Here is a 26165-nt window from a genome sequence, read left to right on the forward strand (position 1 = left end):
CAATCCCTGGCCACCAGAATACAGAGGATGACTGCCGGGGATAGAGAGAAGAGCCAGACAGCACTTTTAGGCAAGTTACCTTTTATTTGTCTACAGCTAGGGATAATTTTCAGGGAAGGGCTTATATTTAAGCCCTTCCCTGAAAATTATTGCTGCAGGGCTTGCCTTCTTCCCATTGATTTCAATAGGGCAGCAGTAGTGCCTGCCCCATTGAAAGCAATGTGAGAACAAGATGCTCATTTGCCACAGCTGTCACAGCTGTGGCAGAGGATTGCGAACTTCTCCCTATGTTTTCAGTGGGGCTGGTGCTGCTGCCACCCTCCCCATTGACCACAAGGTTAAAAACCCTGGATGTGAGAGCATCCAGGGGTTTCATATCCAAAGAATCCCCTGCTGCAGCTGTCACAGCCTCAGCAAGGGATAGCGATGGGACTGCAGATTTATGTGCAAATTTTTTTATCATGTGACCTCAGAAGTGTGAATTTGAAAATGCGTCTGCCGCTTCGGTCACATGATTTTTAAACATGCATTTTGGTATTCATTTTCATGGACCTATACTCTGTGGGAAAAAAATGCTCATCTGACTGAGCCATAAAAGTTAAAAAAAAAACAAAAAAAACATCCAGAGGAGTCTGTTTTATTAAAGGAATGCGTTATTTATACACCATGGTGAACATTATCCAGAAAAAAAATATACAACCCCAGAATTGCACTCTTTTCGTCAACAAATCTCTAAGAAAAAATGTAATAAAAAGTTATTAAAAATTTGTATATACTCCAAATGGTACTAGTAGAAATTATATGGCATTCCACTAAAAACAAGCATTCACACAACTATGTCAGAAAAACAATAAAAAAGGTTATGGCTGTCAAAAATAATTTTATGATTTCCAAGGATATTTTATTTTTTAAACTATATAAATTTGGTATCGTCATAATAATACCAATCCTTAGAATATATTTATCATGTCATTTTTTTCCATCGTGTGAATTCCATAAAAACAAGACCACCAAAGATCACAGAATTTCATCTTTCCAAATCCCTCCACTTGTACTTTTCAATGTTACTGTTTAATGCGCCATGTAATGTACTGAAAAACTTTTAAAAATGTCTAACTCCACACAAATCCACACAAAAAAGACCCCAGACAACTACATCAATGGATAAAAAAAAAGACTTTTTAAAAGTTGGAGGAGAAAACTTGACTGTTTAGTGGGTTTTCTTGTATTATTTGTCAATTGTTAATTTAGCTGCAAATGTCTATTTAATGTGTGAAGTGCGAATTTAAAGCTTTCTATAGGTCCATTTATACACACAGATATCTTTCAAAAGATTGAAGGATCAGAAATAATTTTGCATAAAGTACTAATAGGCCCTAATTGCTATTACTACTTTACTAGCTTCATTTGCATGCAAATGAGCTTCTGGGAGCTGTTAGAGAACTCAGCTGGAGTCTGAGCTCTGTAATTAGCTCCATTGTTCAGCCATGGGCTCCCCATGGAGAATTCAGCACCATGGACAGCAGACACAGCCTGCATTCCTGCTTATCAGCTGTGCTGCTGGTGGGGCTGAGAACTGAGAACAGCTGTAACAATGTACACAGCTCTCTGCCAGCAAAATACAGTGTGCTGTCCTGCTTATCAGCTGTTCTGCTGAACTATGGTTTTCAAGCAGGACTTAAAACTATTGTTCAACTGAATAGTGAAAGATGGGCACATTTAGACACAATGATTATCGATCAAGAGACGGCCTTTAGCTACAGCTATATATAATAGATAGATAGATAGATAGAATGTGTAGCAAAATTTAACTTGACACTTAAGCGCTCTTTCACACGAGCATATGTCAGCCGCCATTTTTTATGGTATACACCACAATCTGATGAATTGGCTTCTAATGCATCAGATCACATGACCGTATTCCCACGGCATAAAAGCACCTGATCGGGCCAATATAGCACTGGGTGCTTTCATGCTGGGCTGAAAAGATAGTCCTGGAACTATCTTGCAGCCGAAATACATCGGCCACTGCATGGGCTCCTATGAGAACCAATGACAGCGGCTGGAGAACGGAGGTGGGAGGGAGTTTAGCAGCGTGACTGTTTAACTCCCTTCCTCTTCTCTCATCCTATCTCCTCCCCTCCAGCTGTTTGCAATGGGACGGGGTGGAGCTAAGCTTCCCCCCTCCCATTGCTGGCTGCGGACAAAGGGTGGGGAGGGGGCGGTTGCTTAGCTCTGCCCCTTTCCCGCTCAATCTCATTGCAAACAGTTGTAGGAAAGGAGACAGGTGGTGAGCCGCCAAGGGGGAGGGATGGGGAGGCAATGGCATTGCGGCCTCAGCGTATATGCGCCAGGGCCCGTGCCATCTGAACGGGCACACAAACGTTAGATTTGTGCACCTGTTCATGCATTTTTACAGTGCCAGCGGTCACACGTAAAGCACCTCCAGCCATGTGAAAGACCATAGCTTGTTAAATCCATAGTTACCCCAACCTTTAACCCCTTGAGTGGCACGCCCGGAAATTTTCCGGGACGAGCTCCACTGCTCATAGCAACATAGCCCGGAAGATTTCCGGGCTATGTATCACTATGGGAGCTGCAGAGCACAATGCCACAAGCTGTGACAGTGTGCTCTGCCTGCACAGACCCACACAGAGCAGTGCAAGGGCTTTGAAAAACCAGCAGAAGATATTGCCGATATGTGGCAATCTCCTGCACTGGTTTGTTTACAGGTTGCCATAGAGACCATCGGCTTGTCAGAAGCAAGCCGATGGTCTCTGTGGCAGGGAGAGCTGGTTGTTAGCTGTCAGAGGACAGTTGGGTACTAGCTCTTACAGCAGAGATCAGAGAAAACCTCCGATCTCTGCTGTGTTAACCCTTTACATGCTGCAGTCTATGTGACTGCAGCATGTAAAGGGCTGTCACCATCGGACCCCCGGAATGTGATCAGGGGTCCTGATGGGTCCCTGTGGAAGTCCCCTAAAGGGACAAAAGAAAAAATAAATAAATAAATAAATTTAAAAAAAAAAAGTAAAAACATTATAAAAACACTTGTCTCCCTTTACTTTGTAAAAAATCAAAAATATAATCACACATGTGGTATCCATGCGTCGTAATGACCCAGAGAAGGAAGTTAATACATTATTTAACCCCTTAATGACATGGCCCCTTTTTTTCTTTTTTCCCCATTTCTTTTTTTCCTCCCCCCTGTTTAAAAAATCACAACTTGTCCCGCAAAAAACAAGCTCTTACATGGCCATGTCAATGGAAAAATGAAAAAGTTATGGCTCTTGAGACGCAACTGCAAAATTAGTTAAATTCAATGATTAGACCATTTTAAAAAACCTGCCCTGGTGGGCATGACAGGGTGGTAGGAAACCCGCCACTCAAGGGGTTAAAGGGGTTGTCCAAAAAAAAGCTATCCGCTTGCTTTTTTTCTACAGATAGATGATTCGAAAATACCCATATAGACTTATTAAATCTATAGAGCAATGGAATTTTTAAAGAGCTAATAATTAGAGATGAGCGAACGTATTCGGTAAGGGCGATTTCGCAATCGAGCACCGCGATTTTCGAGTACTTCACTACTCTGGTGAAAAGTACTCGGGTGCGCCGGGGGCAGGGGGGGGTGCGGCGGAGCGGGGGGTAGCAGCGGGGAACAGGGGGGAGCCCTCTCTCTCACCTTCTCCCCCCCACTCCCCTCTGCAACCCCCCACTCACCCTCGGCGCACCCGAGTACTTTTCACCCGAGTAGTGAAGTAGTCGAAAGTCGCGGTGCTCGATTGTGAAATCACCCTTACCGAGTACGTTCGCTCATCTCTACTAATAATGCTTACAATTTTGGAGTGTTCACTATTTCTTTGGTTGACATTTGTTATGTACCGCAATGCAAAAGTACTTTTCTACTTTTGTGAAAGCAACATGGACAAAAAGAGAGCACAGACAATATCCAATATTAAGGCCAGATAGTTCTTGATAATCATAGAGAGGTAGTGCACAAATTTCATATTTGTTATTTTAGTTATAGTACGTTTGTCACATTGTACTGCCATATTCTGAACCTTTTATACCATGGGTGAAGGTAAGCTGGAGGATAACTATGAGGGTAAAATGTCATGGAGATAAGAGCCGCTTGCTGCTGCAGCGTGGAAATCAAGCTGTGACAGTGAATACGCAAAATATTTAAGAGTATGGATAAGGAACATATATAGATTGATTTTGCTTCATTGTGCAGTAGTTAAGAAAAGGTCATTAAAATGCAGACGCTACCTACTTAGTATTCTCCAATTAACCCTCATTTCAATGTTTGGACAATTATATTAACTGGTATCATCAATACTCACTAACCAAAAGTACATTAGTCGACAATAAACCATCATATTTAGAAAAGGGCAGATAACACTTCAGCACTCACACTCGACTAGTATACTGGTATATTAGTTGTCCACCGTTGTGCTCTTGTTGTTGATGTACAGTAGGGTGTATATTTATGAAAACTAGTGCAAGAATAAAGTGGTGTAGTTGCCCATAGTACCCGATTATATTACTGCTTTTATTTTTTAAGGAAGCAATGATAGCTGAGAAATGCTATTTGCAACTGCTCTCTTTTATCCAGTGCTAGAGTGACTTTTGGTAAATCTCGCTCAATGATGGAAGGCAAGATAATAATCAAGACATGCAAGAGCAAACCCCAGATGCAAGCTTATACTGCCCAACTTGATAATTTCCAGATGAGTCTGAGCTCATAAGGCTTATAATTGGTGTCAGACAGAAGCTTGAAGGGACAAAATGGAAGCCTAGCTACAGAAGGCAACTAATGGACTTTGTGTTTATGATCATTTATGTTTACAGAAGGCAGGACTTCCATTTAGAGGATGTTTCCTGGTGTTAGCCAAGTTGAAAGATCTACTGAACTCAACGTCCAACAGTAAATTCTTTGGACAGGTCAATAGCCTATGAATAATCACATATCCAATGTTACTGCATGAGGACATATTTTTTTAAATAACTTTAACATTTAATTTTGCCTTTATACTTTTTGTACTTGAATATTTGTTACCCTGCATATGGTGAATAAACAGAAAAGGATTTTGCATCTATAGCTCTTGCTAAGGATCATGACAAAAACAGTCTTGTAAGCTTGCAGCTGCACAGATTAAGTTGGAAAATTAATGTTTTGCAGTATGTAATTTCTCTATAAAAACAAGCCTGTTATTACAAGGTGGATCCACAGGCTTAGGCTTCTTGTTATTGTACAGCATTATTTTAAATGATCTGAAAAGCTATAAAAAAATCTATGCAGCTGTAGGCTTACCAAAATGTGTATCTAGCACAGCCCCAAACTGCACAGATGCCAAATACAACTTCTCCAATAGCACAAAAACTATGAATCACAGTAAACCTAAGGGAAGTCTGAAAAAAACTAATATATATATATATATATATATATATATATATATATATATATATATATACACACACACATTTTCTGCTTTCCAATCATATATTTTACACTTATTTTAGTTCATTGGGGCACAAGCGAAAATTGTCTTTCTACATATAGGGTTGTAATTTAATGAAACACAATGTAATTGTGTCATTTTATGTAAGGATTATCCTAAGTCTCTAGTCTCTAGTACTTGCATCTTTTACTTTTGTCCATGTTTTTTTATTTCTCTGCTGAAAGCTACAGATGTGTTCTTCCTCACTTTTCCTCTTGGCTCAATACATCCTGAGATGAGTGGCAAGAAATGACCAGGCTTAAAAAGAAATAAGATATCATGATACTCTGTTGGGAGATGTATATGCTATATTTTTCATACAGTATGTATAGCCACTGCCTATTAAGAGTTTTACTAGCATGTTGTGATAATATATTGAATTTATGACTTGTGAAACTGAAGTCCTTAACAAAGTTTATGGAAAGTTAAGGATGGACACATCTGTATTTACTGTAAATATTAAGAAGTTTAATATCATTAAGAACATCATACCTTCAAACTCTACAGCCCCATATCAGAATGTGAGGCTTTGGTAATATAGCTGCAGGACCAGCTTCTAAATCCCCTTTACTGTATATCAGCTGAAGATGTGAGGATGTGGACAGCAACACCCCACTACTAGGGAATTATAGTTAATATAGGGAGCTAATTGGACATATGGAGAAAGGTTGCTTAAATGGAGCAATATGAAGATAGCCCAGGATGTTTAATTTAACTTATATTTATTAAACTTTAGCTCCATAAGTATGACTTAAAGGGATATATTATTATAAATATTCGTATTTGTAATTAATTCACAGCATTCATCAGTTTACATCCTGTAAGCACCCTTCCTTGGTTAAGCAAGTTATGTCCGCTGTAGTCTGCATGACATATTTCTCGGTGTTCAGTGTAAAGCTACAACAGGTTCAGTCACCGTAAGATGATCCATGTCTTGTGCATAAGTGTTCACTGTTTAATATCAGATGTCAGTTTTATGCTTCAAAATCCAACTTGAAATTCTTTAGCTTTTAATCTGTTAGCAGATATAACTATATTGCTAAATTCTTTCTTGAAAGGGAGTCTGCAAAAGAGAATTATGAGTACTCATAGATTATAAAAATGTATCTGTCCCTTTGAATAATGATCATATTTAAAAGGAAACCATGAAGCAGAAATGTTTCAGCTGGGAAATGCCTAACAATGCAGTCCCCTTGGCTGTTAACTGCAAATGATTAAATATCCAGTCCTGCTTTGCAGTACTGTTTTATTTTACTTTAACAGATTATCCTAGTTGCCCTTAGACACTCCTAAATGTACACGGTCATGCCCTCATAGTTGGATTAAGGATAAAATGGATGAGGCCAGTAATCATTTGTCTTTAACTCAGCAAACGTTTGCACCTGGATCCAATCAAATGCTTGGAATTGAAAGTGTTACGGATCAATAGAATAAGGGTGCATTCCCACGAACGTATATCGGCTCGGTTTTCACGCCGAGCCGATATACGTCATCCTCATGTGCAGGGGGAGGGAGGATGAAAGGGCCAGGAGCAGGAACTGAGCTCCCACCCCCTCTCTGCCTCCTCTCCGCCCCTCTGCACTATTTGCAATGGGGAGAGGCGGAACAGGGCGGAGGTAATTCTCAGAACTTAGCCCCGCCCCCGTCCCGCCTCCTTTCATTGCAAATAGTGCAGAGGGGCGGAGAGGAGGCAGAGAGGGGGCGGGAGCTCAGTTCCTGCTCCTAGCTCTTCCATCCTCCCCCAGCCTGCATATGAGCACGACGTATATTGGCTCGGCGTGAAAACCGAGCCGATATACGTTCGTGGGAATGCAGCCACAGAAGAATTCATTGTCATATAAATTTATGTAAATTGTGTTGTTTGTCTCATAAAGAAACAATACTACATTTTATGTATTCAGTCAACTTCTTAAAGGGGTTTTCTGGGAAAATACTATCAATGACCAATCCTCAGGATAGGTCATCAATAGTTGATCGGTTGAGATCCTGAGTGATGGACCTTGACCAATCTACTAATTGAGTGCCTGTTTTAAGTTTAACAATACACAGAAGTAAGAGCAGAAGTTGCTATTTTGACAGCAGTGTAGTGGCTGAAGTTTGTAACTGCAGGCTCAGCCTTTATTAACCTCTTAGTGACCAGCCCATTGCCTCTTTACATCTTGGCCTGCTGGGCTTAATTCCCAGAGGACGTAAAAACATGCATCCTCTGGGAATCACAGCCCTGCAGGCTCTGGACGTGACAGCTCCATGCTGTCAGTTACTGGAGGTAGCCGACAGCATGGAGCTGTCATCCCGAGCCATGGGACCCCACTCCCAGTTGCGCGATTAAACTTGCTGATTGGTGGGGTCTCAGTACTAAGACCCCTGCTGATCTGTAGAATAGGAATTGCATGTCTCATTTTGCCTGTCAATGTAGTAGTTGCTTCTCCTCCTGCAGTGTGTGGTAGTTGCTTCTCCTCCTCCAGTGATGTCAGCATAAAGGGAGCACTTGCCGAGCATGCACTCCATTCATTTCAATGCAGTTGATGACCATAACCGAGCAGGTGCTGTTTGGGTATCTTTGCAGTCCCATTGAAGGTGAATGCAGCACTAGTGCAATTGCATGACCAGTGCTCCCTTCAGTCTCCTCCTCATTGCTGGGGATGCAGTAAATCCTCAGAGAGGAGGAGAGGGGACCTGGTACCCCCATTCTCAAGATTGGTGGGGGTTTCAATGGCTAGACCCCACTGATCAGCAAGTTATGCCATATACTGTGGATATGTGATATCTTACAATTGTGGTACAACACCTTTAACCTATTAGTGCATTTATTCTTGGAGTGTGAGAGGAAATCTGATTATCCACTGATACATACAGACTCAATGTAGGTGTCATCATTGTTTTGATTCAAACACAGGAACCACCGAGCTATGCAAAAGGTCTTTAAATTAAGAGTGTTAACACCAGACAGTTTGCTCATTCAACTGCTTTGGAATATATGGGGCCCACCTTAGATTAGCCTCATACCATTTATTCACATGCAGTGTAATCCTATGTCATGTTCCAACAGCCAAAAAGAGAATCTCCTGTTCTGGAATTGAGGAGTAGTTCTGATGGCATTAACCACCATCAAGCTGAACCTTTGCTGTGTGGCATTCTCTCCTTTAGTTAGTGTTACCTTCCTTACATGCACCTCAAGGAACACAATATCAGAATTACAATGCCAGCTTGGACTGATTTGATTAGCTATGTCTTAGAAATATTATTCTTCTACAACATATTTTTAACACCGTTTTTTTTTTTTGTAAAAGAGCATGCCACTATTAGAGTTACACATAGCTTCCATATACTGTACATGGCTCACAGTTTGTCATTTTTCGCAAAATTAATTGGTCTACATAATTGAAAGCATATGGTCAATTCTCTCTATATATTAGGTTGAATGTATGAAAAATGTATTGAACTCCCATTTGAAGAAAGCCAAGTCATTTCAAAGTTTGAGGTTGTTTGCACATTCTATGTATGGATTTTGATAAACATAAGAGACAAGCAATAACAGATCAATCTTGTTGTCACTTCAAAGTAACTATATTGATTTCTGTAATATAGATATATTTCCTGGCTAGGTTCTATGAATGGTTTAAAGTTGATATTGAATTTAACATTGATGTGTAATTCAATCTTCTGGATACTGTGATGGACACTTGATTGAAGAGAAAGTGACATTTGTGTCTGGACAGAGTCATTTTAGATTATGCTGTTAAAGAAGAGTGTAACTATGACTGGAAGCTAGGAAATTGTTTACCAGCATGACTGCAGTGTGTCAGTATTTCAAGAAACCTTTCTTCTTATAGACAGCTAAAAAAAACTACGTATAACATTACCAAACATCACAACTATTTTAGAATTTCAAATGTGACGTGAAATTAAATGCTGGTAGTGCTACACATACACTATATGGATAAAAATATTTGGACACTGAATGTTTTTCAGAAAAAGTTCACTTTTAGGACCCAAAAATATAAATTCATAAAAATTAACTTTTAATAAATATTGCTTTAAAACCTTATGGACACACAAACAACAAAAAAAAAAAAATCCACTATCCGGTAGGGAATGTGAAATTGTATCATACAGTAACACTTCAAGATCAGTATCGATCTTGGACGTTTTCTTTATTATGTCTTTTACGTCCAAAAGATAGCTCTTTTTTGGGGGGGGGGTTTTGGTTTTAATGTTCCAAAAAACCTATGCATTTTTTCCGAACCTGAACATGATGTCGTAATCAGCCGGAATCTACATGCAACTCATATAGTCCAATGTATAATAGACATGAGATGTTTTTATGTACAGAATAGACCTTGTAATTGCCCAGATGTTTTTATGTACAAAATAGACCTTGTAATTGCCCTACGCGTTTCGCCCACTGCGTGGGCTCCTCAGGGGCTCAAGTATCTCCTGGGATGATTCCCTGGAGAAAGGGTTATCAGTCATCAACTGAGTATAGAAAATTGTTTATAGATTAGGACTATAATCCATTAGAGGCAATGAGTAAGTATAGGTAAGGTACTGTATTGAATTAGCACCCCACTATGAGGAGTGATCGCTGCAATAATACTTCTTAAGCTGATATGCGGTACTTAATAGCCTAATAATATTTCCTAGAGGAACAGTGCCCAGTTATCACTTAGAGTGATGTCTTGGTCAATACCCAGATAGTCTGCGCACTAAAAAAAGGTTCCCCAGGTAATACATCGCTGTCTATTAGATCCTTTTAGTAGGTGAGTTTTGATATACTCAAAAGCTATCAATAGAATAGCTCCCACTAAATAGGGTTTTTCTGCAGTCAGGCAAATTCTCAGCCTAGTGAAGGGTTGTAAGGTTTCCCCCCCTATCAGGATCAGATAAAGCAGAATGAAATCATAAAATAACTAGAACAAGCGGCAGCATGACAGTCCTGAAAAAGTGCGTTATTCTTCTATTTAGTGACGTGTCGGCCCTCCCTTTGCTTGTATTACAGCGGTAACATGTCGAGGCGTACTTTCCACAAGTTCTCTGTAAGTCTGGGGAGGAATAGCTCGCCATTCTTTGTGTAAGGCTGTGAGAAGAGATTGTTATGAAGATGGGCGTGGGTGGCGGGGTCGTACCCGTCAGTCCAGTTCGTCCCACAAGTGCTCGATCGGATGAATGGTTATTACAAAACGAGCAGCTTTTTATTTTACCCATGCCCTTCCCAGCATACCGTTCGGCAAACTCAGGCTTTGCATATTTGCTGAAAAACATGCAGTGTCCAAATACTTTTGTCCACATAGTGTATGTACATTAGACTATACTGCAATATTTCAGTGTTCACACTTACCACCAGAACACATGAAATAAAGGAACATTTCCCATTTTCTTCAGTTTACTTGTTGGCTTTTCTGTGTAGACTAGGACATAATTAGCAGACAGGGGGGAATTTAATGAAAGGTCTTACTGCTGGAAAACGTTGACACTATACACTCAAATAAGACTTTGTATGAATCTTCCCTGTCATTTTCTAAGAGGGGGCTCTACTGAATTTCATCCTAGAGACTGTAATGTTCTAAGATCTTTCTCTGTTTTTTTTAACTCTTGCTTATTGCATTTACTATACAGCTCACTTTGTACTATAGAAACAATACAATAAGGAAGTATTTGTCTCAAACATGGGCAATCCCAAGAAAGCTTTTAGAAATAAACATCTACAACATGAAAAACATGACAATCACATTATTTCACTTCTACAGGCCTAAATCTGATTAATGAATCTAAATGAAATATGTGATAAAAAGCAAAGCAACTACTGGCACACATCTACACACCTATATAGACTATCTTCAGTAAACTTGGCCCAGAGATATATCTGCCATGTTATGCAATGTACAAAAAACAAACTTTGTAAGTGCACTCAAAAGTCAACAAGAGAAGTCATTTAGAAAAGTCTAAACAAAATCATAAACTTTATGCATATTCAATATAAGATGGTATAACGGCACTGTCTTTGTTTCACGATAAGTAATTTTAAGTCCCAATGTGCCTTAGCTACACAATTTATGTTTACATGAATAAGTAAATGTGATCAATCAACTTTTGAAATGAAGAGTGATATGTTTGACATGAAATATTACATTGCTTTCATAAACCTATAGACGGAGACAGTGATAGTCAGATCTATAAAGATACAGGCATAGTCAGAAATGATGACATCTATGGGGAGTTTCATTTATTATAATACTTTGTGGAAATGTCATATTGTGGACAGCTGTCAAGTTGTATTGATATAGACCGTTATGTTTGGTGAAAGAAGGACTGCCGAAAACATTTCACACACATGGATGTATTTCTTTCATTTTGTAAGTCAGTCATCACATAAAAGCATTTTGGACAATACTAAATGGTTTGTCTGCAGTTCTTACCGCTCTGGGCGAAACTTGTGCTTATGAGGCCTTTGCAAATCCCATCGCTGACATTCTTTTCCTGTCTCTGTATAATCCATTGGTCCTCTGTAGTGTTCACCATTACAGGTCACACATTCCACTGTAATGATGATATCATACATGAACAGTTTGAATAGGTAAAAATGAATGAATTACTTAAAAAAACTAAAAAAGTTATAAACATGCTTTTAATTCCAAGACAAAGAATATGTGAAATGACACTGCAAAAGTTCCAAAAGGCTTAAGAAAGAGTAATATAGGTATATACAGTAAGTGTATTCAACTTCTCAATGGGCATTAGCTTTAACCATGCAAATGAATGAAGAATAGGAAAGTTCTTGGAAGGTTTAACAATTGATCAATGGAATAATATATTGATGATGGTCCGAAAGGTTTTGAGAAATACTATAGGTCACATCATATCTCCCAAGTTTATATTTTTAATTATTTCTTATATTTCGAAACAAATTGCATCAAGTCAGCATTACGTTGGACTCAGACTATACCTCCATTTACATTTCCGTTCAATCCAATATTTTGTTTCTGAATTAGAACTGTTGTTTTCCAAATATAGCAGTACATTGGTCCATGGGTTCTGTTTGGTCCTGCAGCTCAGCCCTATGCGCTTCAATCGAGCTGAGCTGTAATACAAGACACAATGTATACGCAGTGGTAGCACTGTTTTTTTTTTAAAGGAGCCGTGCTTTTTTAATCCTCTACAACCCTTTTAAATTAATTCCAGGGCAGAGGGAACTGGGGTTATCTACGTTCATATGAACACAAGAATATTGTATTATTATTTTTTTCCTTTCTTTCTCTCCCGCTTGGGTGGTTGGGGTGGGTTACATTGAACTGGTGTACAGTATGTTTATGTTTTAAGCTAACTTTATGTTATAAAGGTTTGCATGGTGTAAATTACTGAACAAAGACGGAGATTTTTTTAAAGAACTTTTAGAAAACTCACCAGCCAAAAATATTGTAAGTTCAATGAAATTGCAAATGGTCCATTAGAAATTGTGCTTGCAGCATATATATTATGGTTTTTATTTAAGATGTCAAATTAGTTTATTTCATTGCCATGGTTTGAATAAGACACAGTAAGCTGAAGTTATAATGATTTTCTTAAGAATCCATCTCTCCTTTGCTAACATAGATGTCTTTTCAAGAATTTGCTTTTTTCTTGAGGATAATTTGCAGCACATGGGAACACATATGTTCTCAGCTATTCTTTTGTATCTTTGTGTGCTTACAGACTTAAAACAATAAAGCATTATAGTTTACTACTAGTAAAGAATAAAGTTGCCTTGTCAACCAAAAAACTTTAGATTTTAAAGGAGTTTCCTGACTATGAGAGACCCTGTCCTCATTCAGAACCCTTGTATGAGCCAGAATAAAGAGTCACAATTTAGTGGCGACTGACACTTTGATGGACCCAGGCTGCCTATGCATTATGTGGTCAACCATTCATTTGAAAGGCTACCATGTAATATTCTGTGTTCCCTGTAGCAGCAGCTACAAAGGGTATGTAAGGTCAGTTATGGTATTCACCAACAATTACAGCAGATCACCAGGGGCTAGATGAGATGAGCACATAACAATAAACTGATCACTGGGATAATTTCCATTTAAAAAGGGGTTGTAGTCATGAGACATCCCCAACACTCAACTTTATTTATCAAAATTAACAGCTAACCGTTTTATCTATAGCAACTAATGAGAGATTAGATTTTTTATAAAACAAATGTAAGCTGCACTGTGGTTGGTTGCTATGATCGGCAAGGCTACATTTCTGTTTTGATAAATAAGGTCTGGTGAGCTTGAAAGTGTTTCTTTAAAGGTACTTCCCACGAGGAAACGTAAAGAAAATCGGTCAGTAGAGAAAAACTTTGATTTGTCGTGTAGTGTAGCATAAAGGATACTTATTACAATAGCGTGCTTTATAATTCTGAACTAAGTTGTTTCTATGGATGTTTTACTATTTAAGCATATTTGACTTGTCACAGAGGTTTTACGTCCAAGTTGAGTAAGTATTCCACCGACCAATAACATAGTTGATGTGATGATGCGCGCCAATATCATTAACCTAACTATCAAAATCTTACATATGTTTATTTCCCACATTTAAAATAAATTCTAATAATATTTAAAAATTGAAAACATTTACAGAATTTATGATGTCTGAAAAATGTTGGATTGTACAAGCTCAATATTTTCTTAAGGCTCATTTCTACTTTAAGATTTTCCAAACCACATACAGATGATTGGTGGTTTGAAAAATCAAAATCTTTACCAAGGATTGCTTTACAGGCAGTGATCCATGAAGCCCGATGGCTAGGAAAATCTTCCATGCAGGCGGTCATCGCCATTGTAGTCTAGCAGCGACTCTTCATCGAGCTGCAAACAAGGCAGCAAGAACTATAGTAAACACGGATGTTATTCGCGTAATTTACATTTACTAATTGTGCTGCCACAAATGATATACTTAACAGTGATATGACCAGTTTCTATCAGCCAAATCTGCCTAGACAGATACCAGGAGAGACGCACGCTAAGCAGCAGGGCCTAAACATTAATGTAGCAACTACATTTCAAATTGTGACACTGACAGCCATATTTTTTGGAATTTTGTTAATTTACTTTCACAAAGGCCATTTGTCAATACGATCACTTGAAGTTAAGCAATGTGTAAGGATAACTGTCCTTTGTAAACTAATGTTTACATAAAACAGATTTCCTACCCAAAAATACATAACAAATGTTGGTCTTGTATCAGTAGGAAATTAATTACAATTTGTTATGCATTTAATATGATTATTGGGAAAGGAGCATACAAAAAGATAGTTCAAAGAACATATTAACGAGAATGTGCGTTATTTACATTGTCTCACATACTTTCATTGGCCAATACTAAAGCAAATGTTATTTCTAATGTTCAAGAAAAGTTTAAAAGGTGAATAATAATTTTTCTGACCAATGGAATAGATTTCAACCAGTCAGAACCAATCACCATTAGTAGCATAAATATAATAATTCATTTTTTTGGCCTAGTGGTCAGTTATTCATCTTAGAAGGGTGCAATTTCTAGCTCAAGTTAATAAATTACAGAGACAATGGCATAAATAATTGAATTATATGTTTTTTTAACCTAAATATGATCAAATTTAAGTAGTTAATAAATATAGGGTAGAAAAAAATGTTTCTGACAATCTATAATACTCATTATTGTTCATTCTTATTTTTTAAAGTATTTTTTAATTAAAAAAACAATATTGGGCTTCTTGTTCCAGTGTTACTTTTGACATCTTGGAGGCACACAATAAGGTGCTTGATGCTTTTTTTTAGATGGGCAAAGGTCTCCTCATTCAACAGTACTAGTGAGCTATGGATCTATTCGTGACCAATTGGTGACAAGGGAGAAATAAACTTTGGGGCCATTGGTTCCAGCCTAAGGGTGGGAAGATTATAGGGAATATTCCTGTTGCCTATTACTATCTACACGCCGACCGGGACTGGGGGTGCCTTATCAAATGCACCTCCGTGAAGTAAGTTATATGCTTCTATACCATTCCCTTTGAAATAACAACACTGCCTGAGCGCTGAAATTTTTCTTTCTGCTCATATCGTGACCAACTGAAAAGGAGGTGAATGCGATGATGACAGTCTTAAACATGTTTTTACCAAGTTTGTGAAAACATTTGGAGAAATATCAAAGGAAGATACAAGATACACTTTTATGGGAATGAACTGTCCTTTAATTTAACTGCCTCTCATAAAGTAGAGAAAACTCAACCACCTGTAATGGAAGGACTGTATTTAAGATAGGAAAAATATACCTGAATCTTGCAATATTTTCCCAAGCAGTCATCAGTTATAAAAATAAAATGATGCTATTCACAAATGTACAACTCTTTAGAGTGCAATCGTGATTATTTTCAGAAGATGTTGCCATTAAATCTATTAAAACCATGTTTTATCACATTTTTATTCGGATATTATGAGGCATAAAAAGCATATGTCTGTAACCATTGTGTTTCTACCATGCCAGCTGGTTTGGATTTAGGGAACAATGCAGCGAAACCATGGAATTCAAATGCTATAAATCAAACACTGTGTATTAGAATGTTTTCCAACCAGTTGCTGTTGTGTACTTACTAATAAATGTTGTTTTATGCTGTTTTCTCTACCACAAGATCTCTGAAAAATTAGTGTACCTAGACATGGTGCAAATGATTGGCTATAACAGTAAACGGATCACTACTAATTGCAAGGTTGCATCTGGACTTAAAAGCAGTAACAGGTCATCCACAGCATGTATGGGCACCTTTAAAGACTATCCCCACCATTACAATCAATTTTCTATTACTCCAATGCAGTTAAAAACAAACACAAGTTTGCAAATAGTATTGATTAAAAATCCCCTACTGGTCTACAGCTTTTGTATGTAAATGAGTCTGAGATGCAGACTTCAAACTCTAGGTAGTGTAATCCTGCTATCATAGTCCCTTAGAATTCATCTTGTTAATATATTTGTTAAATAGATGAGAAGTAGAGAATAAAAAGAAGAGAGTATGGCTGCAGAACCAGACTATAGAGGGTTTGTAGGCTGCAACAATAGATGGGGATAGATCAACATAGGAGTGGAAATCGCAAAATAATAGGAACCTTTCACTGATAATTCTTTTTGCACCTATATGTCCATCAGTCTAATCTTCAATTACTATCATTTTATGAATTAAAGAACTTAAAATTTAACCTTTATTTCAAAATTAAAATTGGAGCCAATATATATATATATATTTTAATTACATTGAAGAAATTGAGGCTTATTTTCATCCCTCGAAGCCCCGTACAATGAGACAAAGAATAGGTAGTGGAAAAAAGAAAAATGTTTTGTACCGTGTTTGTCAGTTGAGCAAAATGTGATTGTTCTCAGTATGAGAAACCAAGTAATCTTGTAGATATGATACCTTTTAATAGCTAATAAAAAGACATGATGTTATAGCAAGCTTTCAAATCTACTTAGAGTTCTTCCTCAGATTGATGGAATAAATCCGAAGAAGCATACAAATATACACATACATATGAAAAAGCACAGACATGATGTGATTAATTTGCACGTAAACATACCGGAACAGGATGAATGGAGGAGTAAATATTTAATTAGTCCACTGATAAGGATGTAAAAGTTTTATGGTCTCTAAAATGGTGTTAGGGGGTCACTAGCCCTGTATGTTATCTGTGCTACAGATTTATCATATTCTACAACATTGGACATGGAACATGTGAATGTCCTAGGGATCTTATGTGTATATATATATATGCTTTTTCAGATCTATTCGATTAAGTCTGAGGAAGAATGCTAAGTAGGCTTGAAAGCTCGCTATAACATCATGTCATTTTGTTAGCCATTAAAAGGCATCATATCTACAAGACTACTTGGTTTCTCTTACTGAGAACAATCACATTTTAGTCTAGTGAAAAGTAAGACACAATAATGCAAAAATAGGATTAATTTTTCAAAATTCACTATCACTATTAGGGTGCATTCACACGAACGTATATCGGCTCGGTTTTCACGCCGAGCCGATATACGTTGTCCTCATGTGCAGGGGGGGGAGGCTGGAAGAGCCCAGGAGCAGGAACTGAGCTCCCGCCCCCTCTCTGCCTCCTCTCCACCCCTCTGCACTATTTGCAATGACAGGAGGCGGAACGGGGGCGGGGCTAAGTTCCGGAAATTAGCCTCACCCCCGTTACGCCTCTCCCCATTGCAAATAGTGCAGAGGGGTGGAGAGGAGGCAGAGAGGGGGCGGGAGCTCAGTTTCTGCTCCTGGGCTCTTCCAGCCTCCCCCCCCCCCCTGCACATGAGGACAACGTATATCGGCTCGGCGTGAAAACCGATCCGATATACGTTTGTGTGAACGCACCCTTAGCAAAATAGTTCTCCTAAATAGCTGCTATCAACCCCTAATAGGGGCAATTTATATGGGATGATTGTTGCTCAAAATTCGTTCAAACGAATGAAAATGATTAATAATCACCCTTTGTAAATGCAAAAAAATGATTTACTATTCATTCACTTTTCGTTATCGCTGTCATAAGAATCATCACTGGATCACGGGCTTCTTGCTGAGTGTAAACGCTTCCCGCTCACAGTGATCTCTGCCTGTCTAAACACTCTGCATGAGCAATGACAACCTTAGCGGTGATGTTAGCATTTATGCAGTCATTTAGATGATTGTCATCCCGTCTAAATGGGACATTACTCTGCTATTCACAACTGATAGTTTTATTTGCTTCCTGCAATTATAGCTGATAACATCTAGCACTATTCATTGTGATATGTCAGAGGATGCTCAAGAATAGCAATTGCTATCATTATACTGGAGAGTGACTCTACAGATGTTTTTGTTAAGAAATTAAGTAGCCTTTTATCAAATGCTAAGGACGAAGAATTAATAAACCAGAATAAATATGTCTTCACAATGCCTAAAGGGTCAGCTACATTGTATGGTCTGCCAAAAGGGCACATTTCTGTTAAAGGGATGATCAATTGTTGCAGGCACCAACACATGCTGCATATATATATATATATATATATATATATATATATATATATATATATATATATACACGGTGCTGCGGCCATTTGTCCTTGCACTATCGTCCAACATTTATGATATAATAGATATGTTGTGGAGATTAGTGGGCATTGCTATTACACATGATACAGGGGCTCTGCTATACGGAGTCTGTGTGCCCTTACAGATGCAAATCCTTGTTCTGAGCTGGTGGAAAGAACATGCAGTGTTTACTGAATTATCTGAGGAATGGGCAGCCTTTGGTTGTGCTTCATAGAATTTATATTTATCTTATGCATGGGGACACTAAATGAATTTTTTGAACATTGAGTCTAATTTAAATTCAAATAGATTAGGACTGCAGTTTATCTCCAATATCATTGAATATCTTGGACTTAACAATTAATAAGTATATGAATACAACAAGAATACAACATTGCCCATGCTATTTCTATTAGAGCTGTATTTCATTCCTCTGGGACCACCATATTGTGGACATTTTTAATTCTAGGAGACTAGAGCAAGATAGTTTCATTATTTCTTTGTTTTGAGAAAGGTAAAAATTAGAGATGAGCGAGTATACTCATTTCGAGTATTTACTCGATTGAGCACAGCGATTTTCGAGTACTTCCGTACTCGGGTGAAAAGATTCGGGGGGCGCCGGGGGGCGGGAGGAGGCATGGCGGAGCGGGGGTAGCAGCGGGGAACAGGGGGGAGCCCTCTCTCTCTCCCTCTCCCCCCCACTCCCCGCTGCAACCCCCCACTCACCCACGGGGCCCCCCGAATCTTTTCGCCCAAGTACGGAAGTACTCGAAAATCGCGGTGCTCGGGTGAAAAAGGGGCATGGCCGAGTAGGTTCGCTCATCTCTAGTAAAAATGCATCTGAGGATGAAGACAAATCTGTATGAAACTACCCTACCTACAACGATCGAAACATTTCTTGAGAAGAGTTTATAGAATTAAATTACAAAGTATTTCTCTAATCTTTATTTCAACTCCATGATATAGTTTATAGTTGTATAACTTTAGAATGAGTATAATAAAAATCTTGGCATGTGAACAACTCCAACTCATTGTAAAAGTAAAATCTATCTGTTTGGAACAATGTATTAGTACTAACGTGATCCGTATTTGCCTGTGTCTGCAGTTATACAACCTAGTTCTTGAACAGGATAAGAACTAGGTTGTTTTGAGACCTTAGATAACAAAAGAGGTCAGCATGAACTTGTTTTGAGGTTTGTATAGTGTTTCTGTGGAGCTCTATGTGCTCCATTATTTTCCCCTAGAAGCAATGCTTCTAATGGAGAATGCTGTGTGTGGTATACCATGTGTTGCAGCACGCCACAAGAAGGTTCTTCAGGGTCCTACAAAATACAAATGTCAAGGTGTACAGGATTCATTCAATACAAGGCCTGATTATGGCTAGGTGCATGGGTTCTCTTAATCTAATACAAAAAAGCCTACAGGCTTTTTCTTGCACCACACTATGACTCCTTTGCGTGACCTTTGGTGGATGATTTTGGTGTTATTAGATTTGTGGCATCGTCACCACTGCCGTAAAATCATACAATTTGAGTTTGATACATTGAGTGACCTGTCAGGCAAGGTCAAAGTTCCTATGTTAAGTCTAGCGGCGCTGTTGTGCTTTAGCCAACAGTGCTGCTAGGGAAAGTTATGGGTCCTTCACACTGGCGAGGGCAATATCGGGTCGTGAATCACGGCCTGATAACGCCTTCACAATCCATGTGGATAACCCTGGATGCAAGGCATTTTTACATGGAAACAGCTTGGCATCCCTGTGGGGCTGAAGGAATAACCCGGCACGGCTGTCACAGCCGTGGCAGGGGATTGGGATGTTCTCCCATTGTTTTCAATGGGGCCGGCGCTGGACAAATTGCAATTTTTTTCTTTGCATAGCATTGCAACACGGTTTCATTCAGGGAAACATCGCAAATGGGAATGAACCCATTCTATGTTCGCGTAGTGAACATCGCATCAATCTAGTATTTAGAAACAGCCTACATGATTTTCTATTGTGGTGTAAAATCCATGCAGCAGTACAGTATATATTCTGTTTATCAACATTTAAGAATTGTAGTAAATTTTACCTTTTGAGCACAATGGTATATTGCATGTTTCATAACGAACTTTTGGGTTTTTTGTAAAACACCATGGTCCTCCTTCTCCTCCTTCAGGATTTCGACAATAGTTTTCACTGAGGTCTTTACTTTGGTATCTCGAATGCAAAAAGCTAGTTTTAAAATGACATTATAGTATGCGCTGTAGTAAGTGGTGTTATAATAGTATGAAAACTTAACATGCACTACTGCTGTAAAGATATTTTAGGATATCCTCTATTAATGTAATACCATGCACTATATGTCATGCCAATAGTAATATTAGCCATATCAAATCCGCAATATTAATTAGCAAACGACACTGTAAAACATCACTCAATAGCAGACTTTTGGTGATGATTGAATGTATATTATTAAATTTCATGCTTCTAATATACATTGGACATTGCTATCTTGTAATTACATACAAGCATTTTGTGAAATAATTTCTAAACAAAATAGCTGTAAAATTAGCAAAGATTTAGCATGAGAAATGCAATGTTTAGTTTACAGAATTTACAAGTACAAATTTGATGAAAGTGCTTTGCAAATGATTAGGATTTGTATATGAAAACTGAGTAAACATACACTTAAAGGGGTTGTCCGGCCATAAACATTAGGTCTCATTACTTCTGTTTGCCCATTTCCATGCACTTTGTAATATACATTGTGCATGGAAAATGAAGCAAACAGAAGTTTTGGACTTACCTGAAGGGATGCCCCCCCCCCCTGTGTTGCTCCTCCGTCGTCCCTGGTTACCACAACAATCTTCTCTTCTTCTTGTCGGGCCGCAGCAGCTCTTGTCGGCGCGGGAACGAGCCCCTTCTCATCCGCGCATGCGCACTTCTTCTCTCTGCAGCCGGGACCGATATACGATATTCTTGTGTGCAGGGGGGGGGGGGAGGATGGAAGAGCCTCAGAGCAGGAACTGAGCTCCCGCCCCCTCTCCGCCTCCTTTCCGCCCCTCTGCACTATTTTCAATGAGGAGAGGCGGGACGGGGCGGGGCTAAGGTCCGAGAATTAGCCCCGCCCCCGCCTCGGCTCTCCCCATTGCAAATAGTGCAGAGGGGCGGAGAGGAGGCAGAGAGGGGGCGGGAGCTCAGTTCTTGCTCTGAGGCTCTTCCATCCCCCCCCCCCCCCCCCGCACACAAGAAGATCGTATATCGGTCCCGGCTGCAGAGAGAAGAACTGCGCATGCGCGGATGAGAAGGGGATCGTTCCCGCGCCGACAAGAGCTGCTGCGGCCCGACAAGAAGAAGAGAAGATTCTTGTGGTAACCAGGGATGACGGAGGAGCAACACAGGGGGGGGCATCCCTTCAGGTAAGTCCAAAACTTCTGTTTGCTTCATTTTCCATGCACAATGTATATTACAAAGTGCATGGAAATGGGCAAACAGAAGTAATGAGACCTAATGTTTATGGCCGGACAACCCCTTTAAATATCTCTAGGGATAATATTATAGATAGTATATATCAATTGGTCTTCTATTGTATAGACCTGTATGGAAGTTTACAAAAATGATTGGCTTTACCTAAAACGATATATAGTATCTTCTGACCACTCATGTTATCTTATCATATTACGAAGGTCAATCACTCCTTTTAAAATTTTATCGGTGATCTGAAATTTTGTAAATGATCAACTGAAATGATAAATTTAACTGAAATGTCGTACTCAAACGGGCATTTCAACAACCAATTGAGTGCTCACGGTCATGTATATTCCAAAACCATGAAAAAGGGAAACAGCACTCTAGATTTTAATTTTTGCACTTGAAAGGTTCCTTAATTCATGCTTCAGTATACATAATCCAATGTATTTCATTGTAAATACTTCATGATTTCAGGCATATACAATCCACTATTAATTATCCAGATATTGTATTTGTAGTTAGCAAAAAGCCATAGCAACATTTTGGAAACAAATCAGGCTGAACTAGTGGCGTGACAGGAAGCCTGTGGTATTTACATGAAAATACATTGAATTATGTGTACTGAAGTCTGAGTTAAATTTTTTAAGTGCAAAAACTGAAGTATTGTTCCGCTTTTCATGATTTGGGGTGATATAATCATCTAGGCAATAGGGGGCATTAATCAACACCCTGCAAATCCAATTTGCGGTATAACAAGAGCGTGATTACAGATTACACTCTCAGGGTGCATTCACACGAACGTATATCGGCTCGGTTTTCACGCCGAGCCGATATACGTTGGCTCTCTCTGCAGGGGGGGAGACTGGAAGAGCCAGGAGTAGGAACTAAGCTCCCGCCCCCTCTCTGCCTCCTCTCCAGCCCTCTGCACTATTTGCAATGAGGAGAGGTGGGGTGGGGGCGGGGCTAATTATCATCACTTAGCCCCGCCCCCATCCCACCATCTTTCATTGCAAATAGTGCAGAGGGGCGGAGAGGAGGCAGAGAGGGGGTGCGAGCCCAGTTCCTGCTCCTGGCTCTTCCATCCTCCCCCCTGCAGATGAGGACAACGTATATCGGCTCGGCGTGAAAACCAAGCCGATATACGTTCGTGTGAATGCAGCCTTATGCAGTAATACACCACTTCCCCCTTATACATCATATTGCAGGAAGGGATTAAGGCACAGAACATTGACATACAGGTTAGCTACCTATTGATGGTATTGGAGACATAGTTTTCTTTCTTCTGGACAGAAACATTGTGCATATTTCTAAGTATACATAATTATAAGAATTTCCTAGATTCTAAAGGACCCCGGCAAGGAGAATCAATACACTAATATTGTATGCTACAGTTCTTTAAAAAACCCAAATAACATCTTGATCACAGACCTGCTCCATGTGTATTCTACTAGGGAAAAATACAATTGGTGCCAAGATAGTTAATTTTCCTTTAACCATCACTTGCGTACACCAATACGAATAAAGAGGAAATAAGTCATTAAGGAGAAGGGGGCTGACTCAGTTTACGTTTCTCAGTTCTTGAGATCGGAAATGACATAAAACAGAACAGTGCTACAAACTTCTCTTGTAAAAAATGCAGAAAATAGCCCAAAATTACTACACAATACATTTCTTGACATAAACATGGAAACCATCTTCCTAAAAACAGATGTTGCGATGAAGTTCTTCTGTGAATGTCAGCCCACACATTAACAAGCAGCAAATGTTCAAGTGTTTAATTTTTACTTTTTAGAATTGCTCTACACTAGTCTGCACTAATGACATCATATTTTTTATTGGGGTTAATAAACAAAATAGCGTGCAACTACTCTATTTGTGAGCCCTGACTGTACAGCATGATGTGAAAACAATCATTATCAAAGCAACATGCATTAGTTCTCGCTAGACAGAATTGTAAACTAATCATTGGGTGAACAAGCCAGACCTTTATTACAAATATCTAGTCATCAGTAATACATTTGTGGCCATTGATTATAACAACCTCTAGACATGATGAAACATAAACTAATGGACAGGAAGTGTATATGTTACAAGCAATGTTTGAAATGAGTCACATTATAGAATGTCAAGGCAATCTATAAAATGCCCAAAATAGGATGTTAAAGTATGAAATGATTAGAATTTCCCCCATTATCGAGGCATACTTTGCAATGCTAAAACGACAAACCAGCAAAGTATAAAATACCCCCGCCAAGCAGTGTACTGCCACCCCTTCCACCCAGGCACCCCATTTTTTCCCCTATATCAAAATATATGATTGCACCCTTTACACCCTCAAACCTCATAATTTTCTTCCAATGTCCCACAATCCAACTCTCATCCTCATCTAAGGTGCACTACTGTAGTACCCCAGTCAGTCACTAAAAGGGTCAGTCTGGGTCATGCTGACAAACAATCCAGATTCCAGAGAACACAGCGCCTGCAGGCTGGCTGCATACAAGGCTGAACAGGTATAGCTCTGTCTGTCAGCTTGACACTGCCACCCTCAGAGCCCTATGCACTGCCACCCATTATGTGTTTCTGGTAGTGTCGCATCCACTGCCAGGGCTCATTAGGACAGGTGTCAGAACTAGAGATGAGAGAACGTACTCGTCCGAGCTTGATGCTCGGGCGAATATTAGGGTGTTCGGGATGCTCGTTACTCTTAACGAGTACCACGCGGTGTTCGGGTTACTTTCACTTTCATCTCTGAGACGTTAGCGCGCTTTTCTGGCCAATAGAAAGACAGGGAAGGCATTACAACTTCCCCCTGCAACGTTCAAGCCCTATACCACCCCCCTGCAGTGAGTGGCTGGCGAGATTAGGTGTCACCCGAGTATTGAAATCTGCCCCTCCCGCGGCTCGCTACGGATGCATCCTGACATTAGTTCAGGGAAAGTGCTATCGTGTTGGAGCTGCTATAGGGAGAGTGTTGGGAGTTATTATAGGCTTCAAGAACCCCAACGGTCCTTCTAAAGGCCATAAATCTTCCCTATATGCGCTCAATGGGGCCGGCGGCAGCAGCGCCGACCCCATTGAGAACATATAGAAGACAAATCCTTCTTTTCTGCCACAGCTGTAACAGCTGTGACAGAGAAGAACGATGTTTGCCCATTGAATTCAATGGAGCGGCAATACAGCCGCTCCATTGAAAGCAATGGGCTGCCGGCGTGCGCAGGGTGAATTGTCGGGAAGGGGTTAAATATATAACCCCTTCCCTGCAATTCATCCAGAAATGTGTAAAAATAAAAATATATGCCGGCATATAAGGCGACGGGGCGTATAAGACGACCCCCCAACTGTCACCTTATACGCCGGCAATACAGTGGAACAAAGAATAAAAAGCATTACTTACTTCTTCAGACAATCTGCGGTGCTCCTGCAGGCTGTCACTCCCTCCTGGTGTTTGCAGGCTCTTGCTCCCTCCTGGTTCCCGGCAGACTATTGCTTTCTCTACGAAAAGGCTTTAAATCCCTGCCGCTCCATTGAATTCAATGGGCAAACATCGTTCTTCTCTGCTACAGCTGTTACAGCTATGGCAGAGGAGAACGATCTTTACGCTGACAGTGCGGGGGGGGGGCCCACTCTTGCCGCTATTGTGGCTTAATAGTGGGACCTGGGAACTTGAGATGCAGCCCAACATGTAGCCCCTCGCCTGCCCTATCCGTTGCTGTGTCGTTCCCATCACTTTGTAGAATTGCCCAGATTTTCACACATGAAAACCTTAGCGAGCATCGGCGAAATACAAAAATGCTCCGGTCGCCCATTGACTTCAATGGGGTTCGTTACTCGAAACGAACCCTCGAGCATCGCGGGAATTTCGTTCCGAGTAACGAGCACCCGAGCATTTTGGTGCTCGCTCATCTCTAGTCAGAACCCATCCAAATTCTCATCTTCCCCAGCCTCTACTGCTTCGGAAATCCAACTTACTTAGCAAAAGAGAGCTAGAGACAGATGAGGGCTTACTCACCACTTCTGTGGGCCCCCAAAGAACACAGAGATGCAAACAGTGTGTGCTGCTAAGTCAATGCAGTTTTTCTTGCATTTTTTTTTAGTAAGGAAGTCTTGTACTTTTAGTTTTGTATTTCTTGTTGCATTTTCATATATGTCTTTTTTAATC

At 39.7% G+C, this 26165-nt stretch overlaps 1 protein-coding gene across 1 annotated transcript in view; it reads right to left on the minus strand.

Moving 5' to 3' along the window:
• HGF (hepatocyte growth factor) overlaps positions 1 to 26165 on the minus strand; it is a 169272-nt gene that overhangs the window by 89290 nt on the left and 53817 nt on the right. The window contains exons 5-6 of the mRNA XM_066592010.1: positions 20625 to 20767; positions 11918 to 12038 (exon numbers count right to left, since the gene is read on the minus strand). Coding sequence (XP_066448107.1) covers positions 11918 to 12038; positions 20625 to 20767 — 264 coding nt within the window. The remainder of the gene's footprint in view (positions 1 to 11917; positions 12039 to 20624; positions 20768 to 26165) is intronic.

This window comes from Eleutherodactylus coqui, chromosome 2 (assembly GCF_035609145.1).
Source record: "Eleutherodactylus coqui strain aEleCoq1 chromosome 2, aEleCoq1.hap1, whole genome shotgun sequence".
Lineage (NCBI taxonomy): Eukaryota > Metazoa > Chordata > Amphibia > Anura > Eleutherodactylidae > Eleutherodactylus > Eleutherodactylus coqui.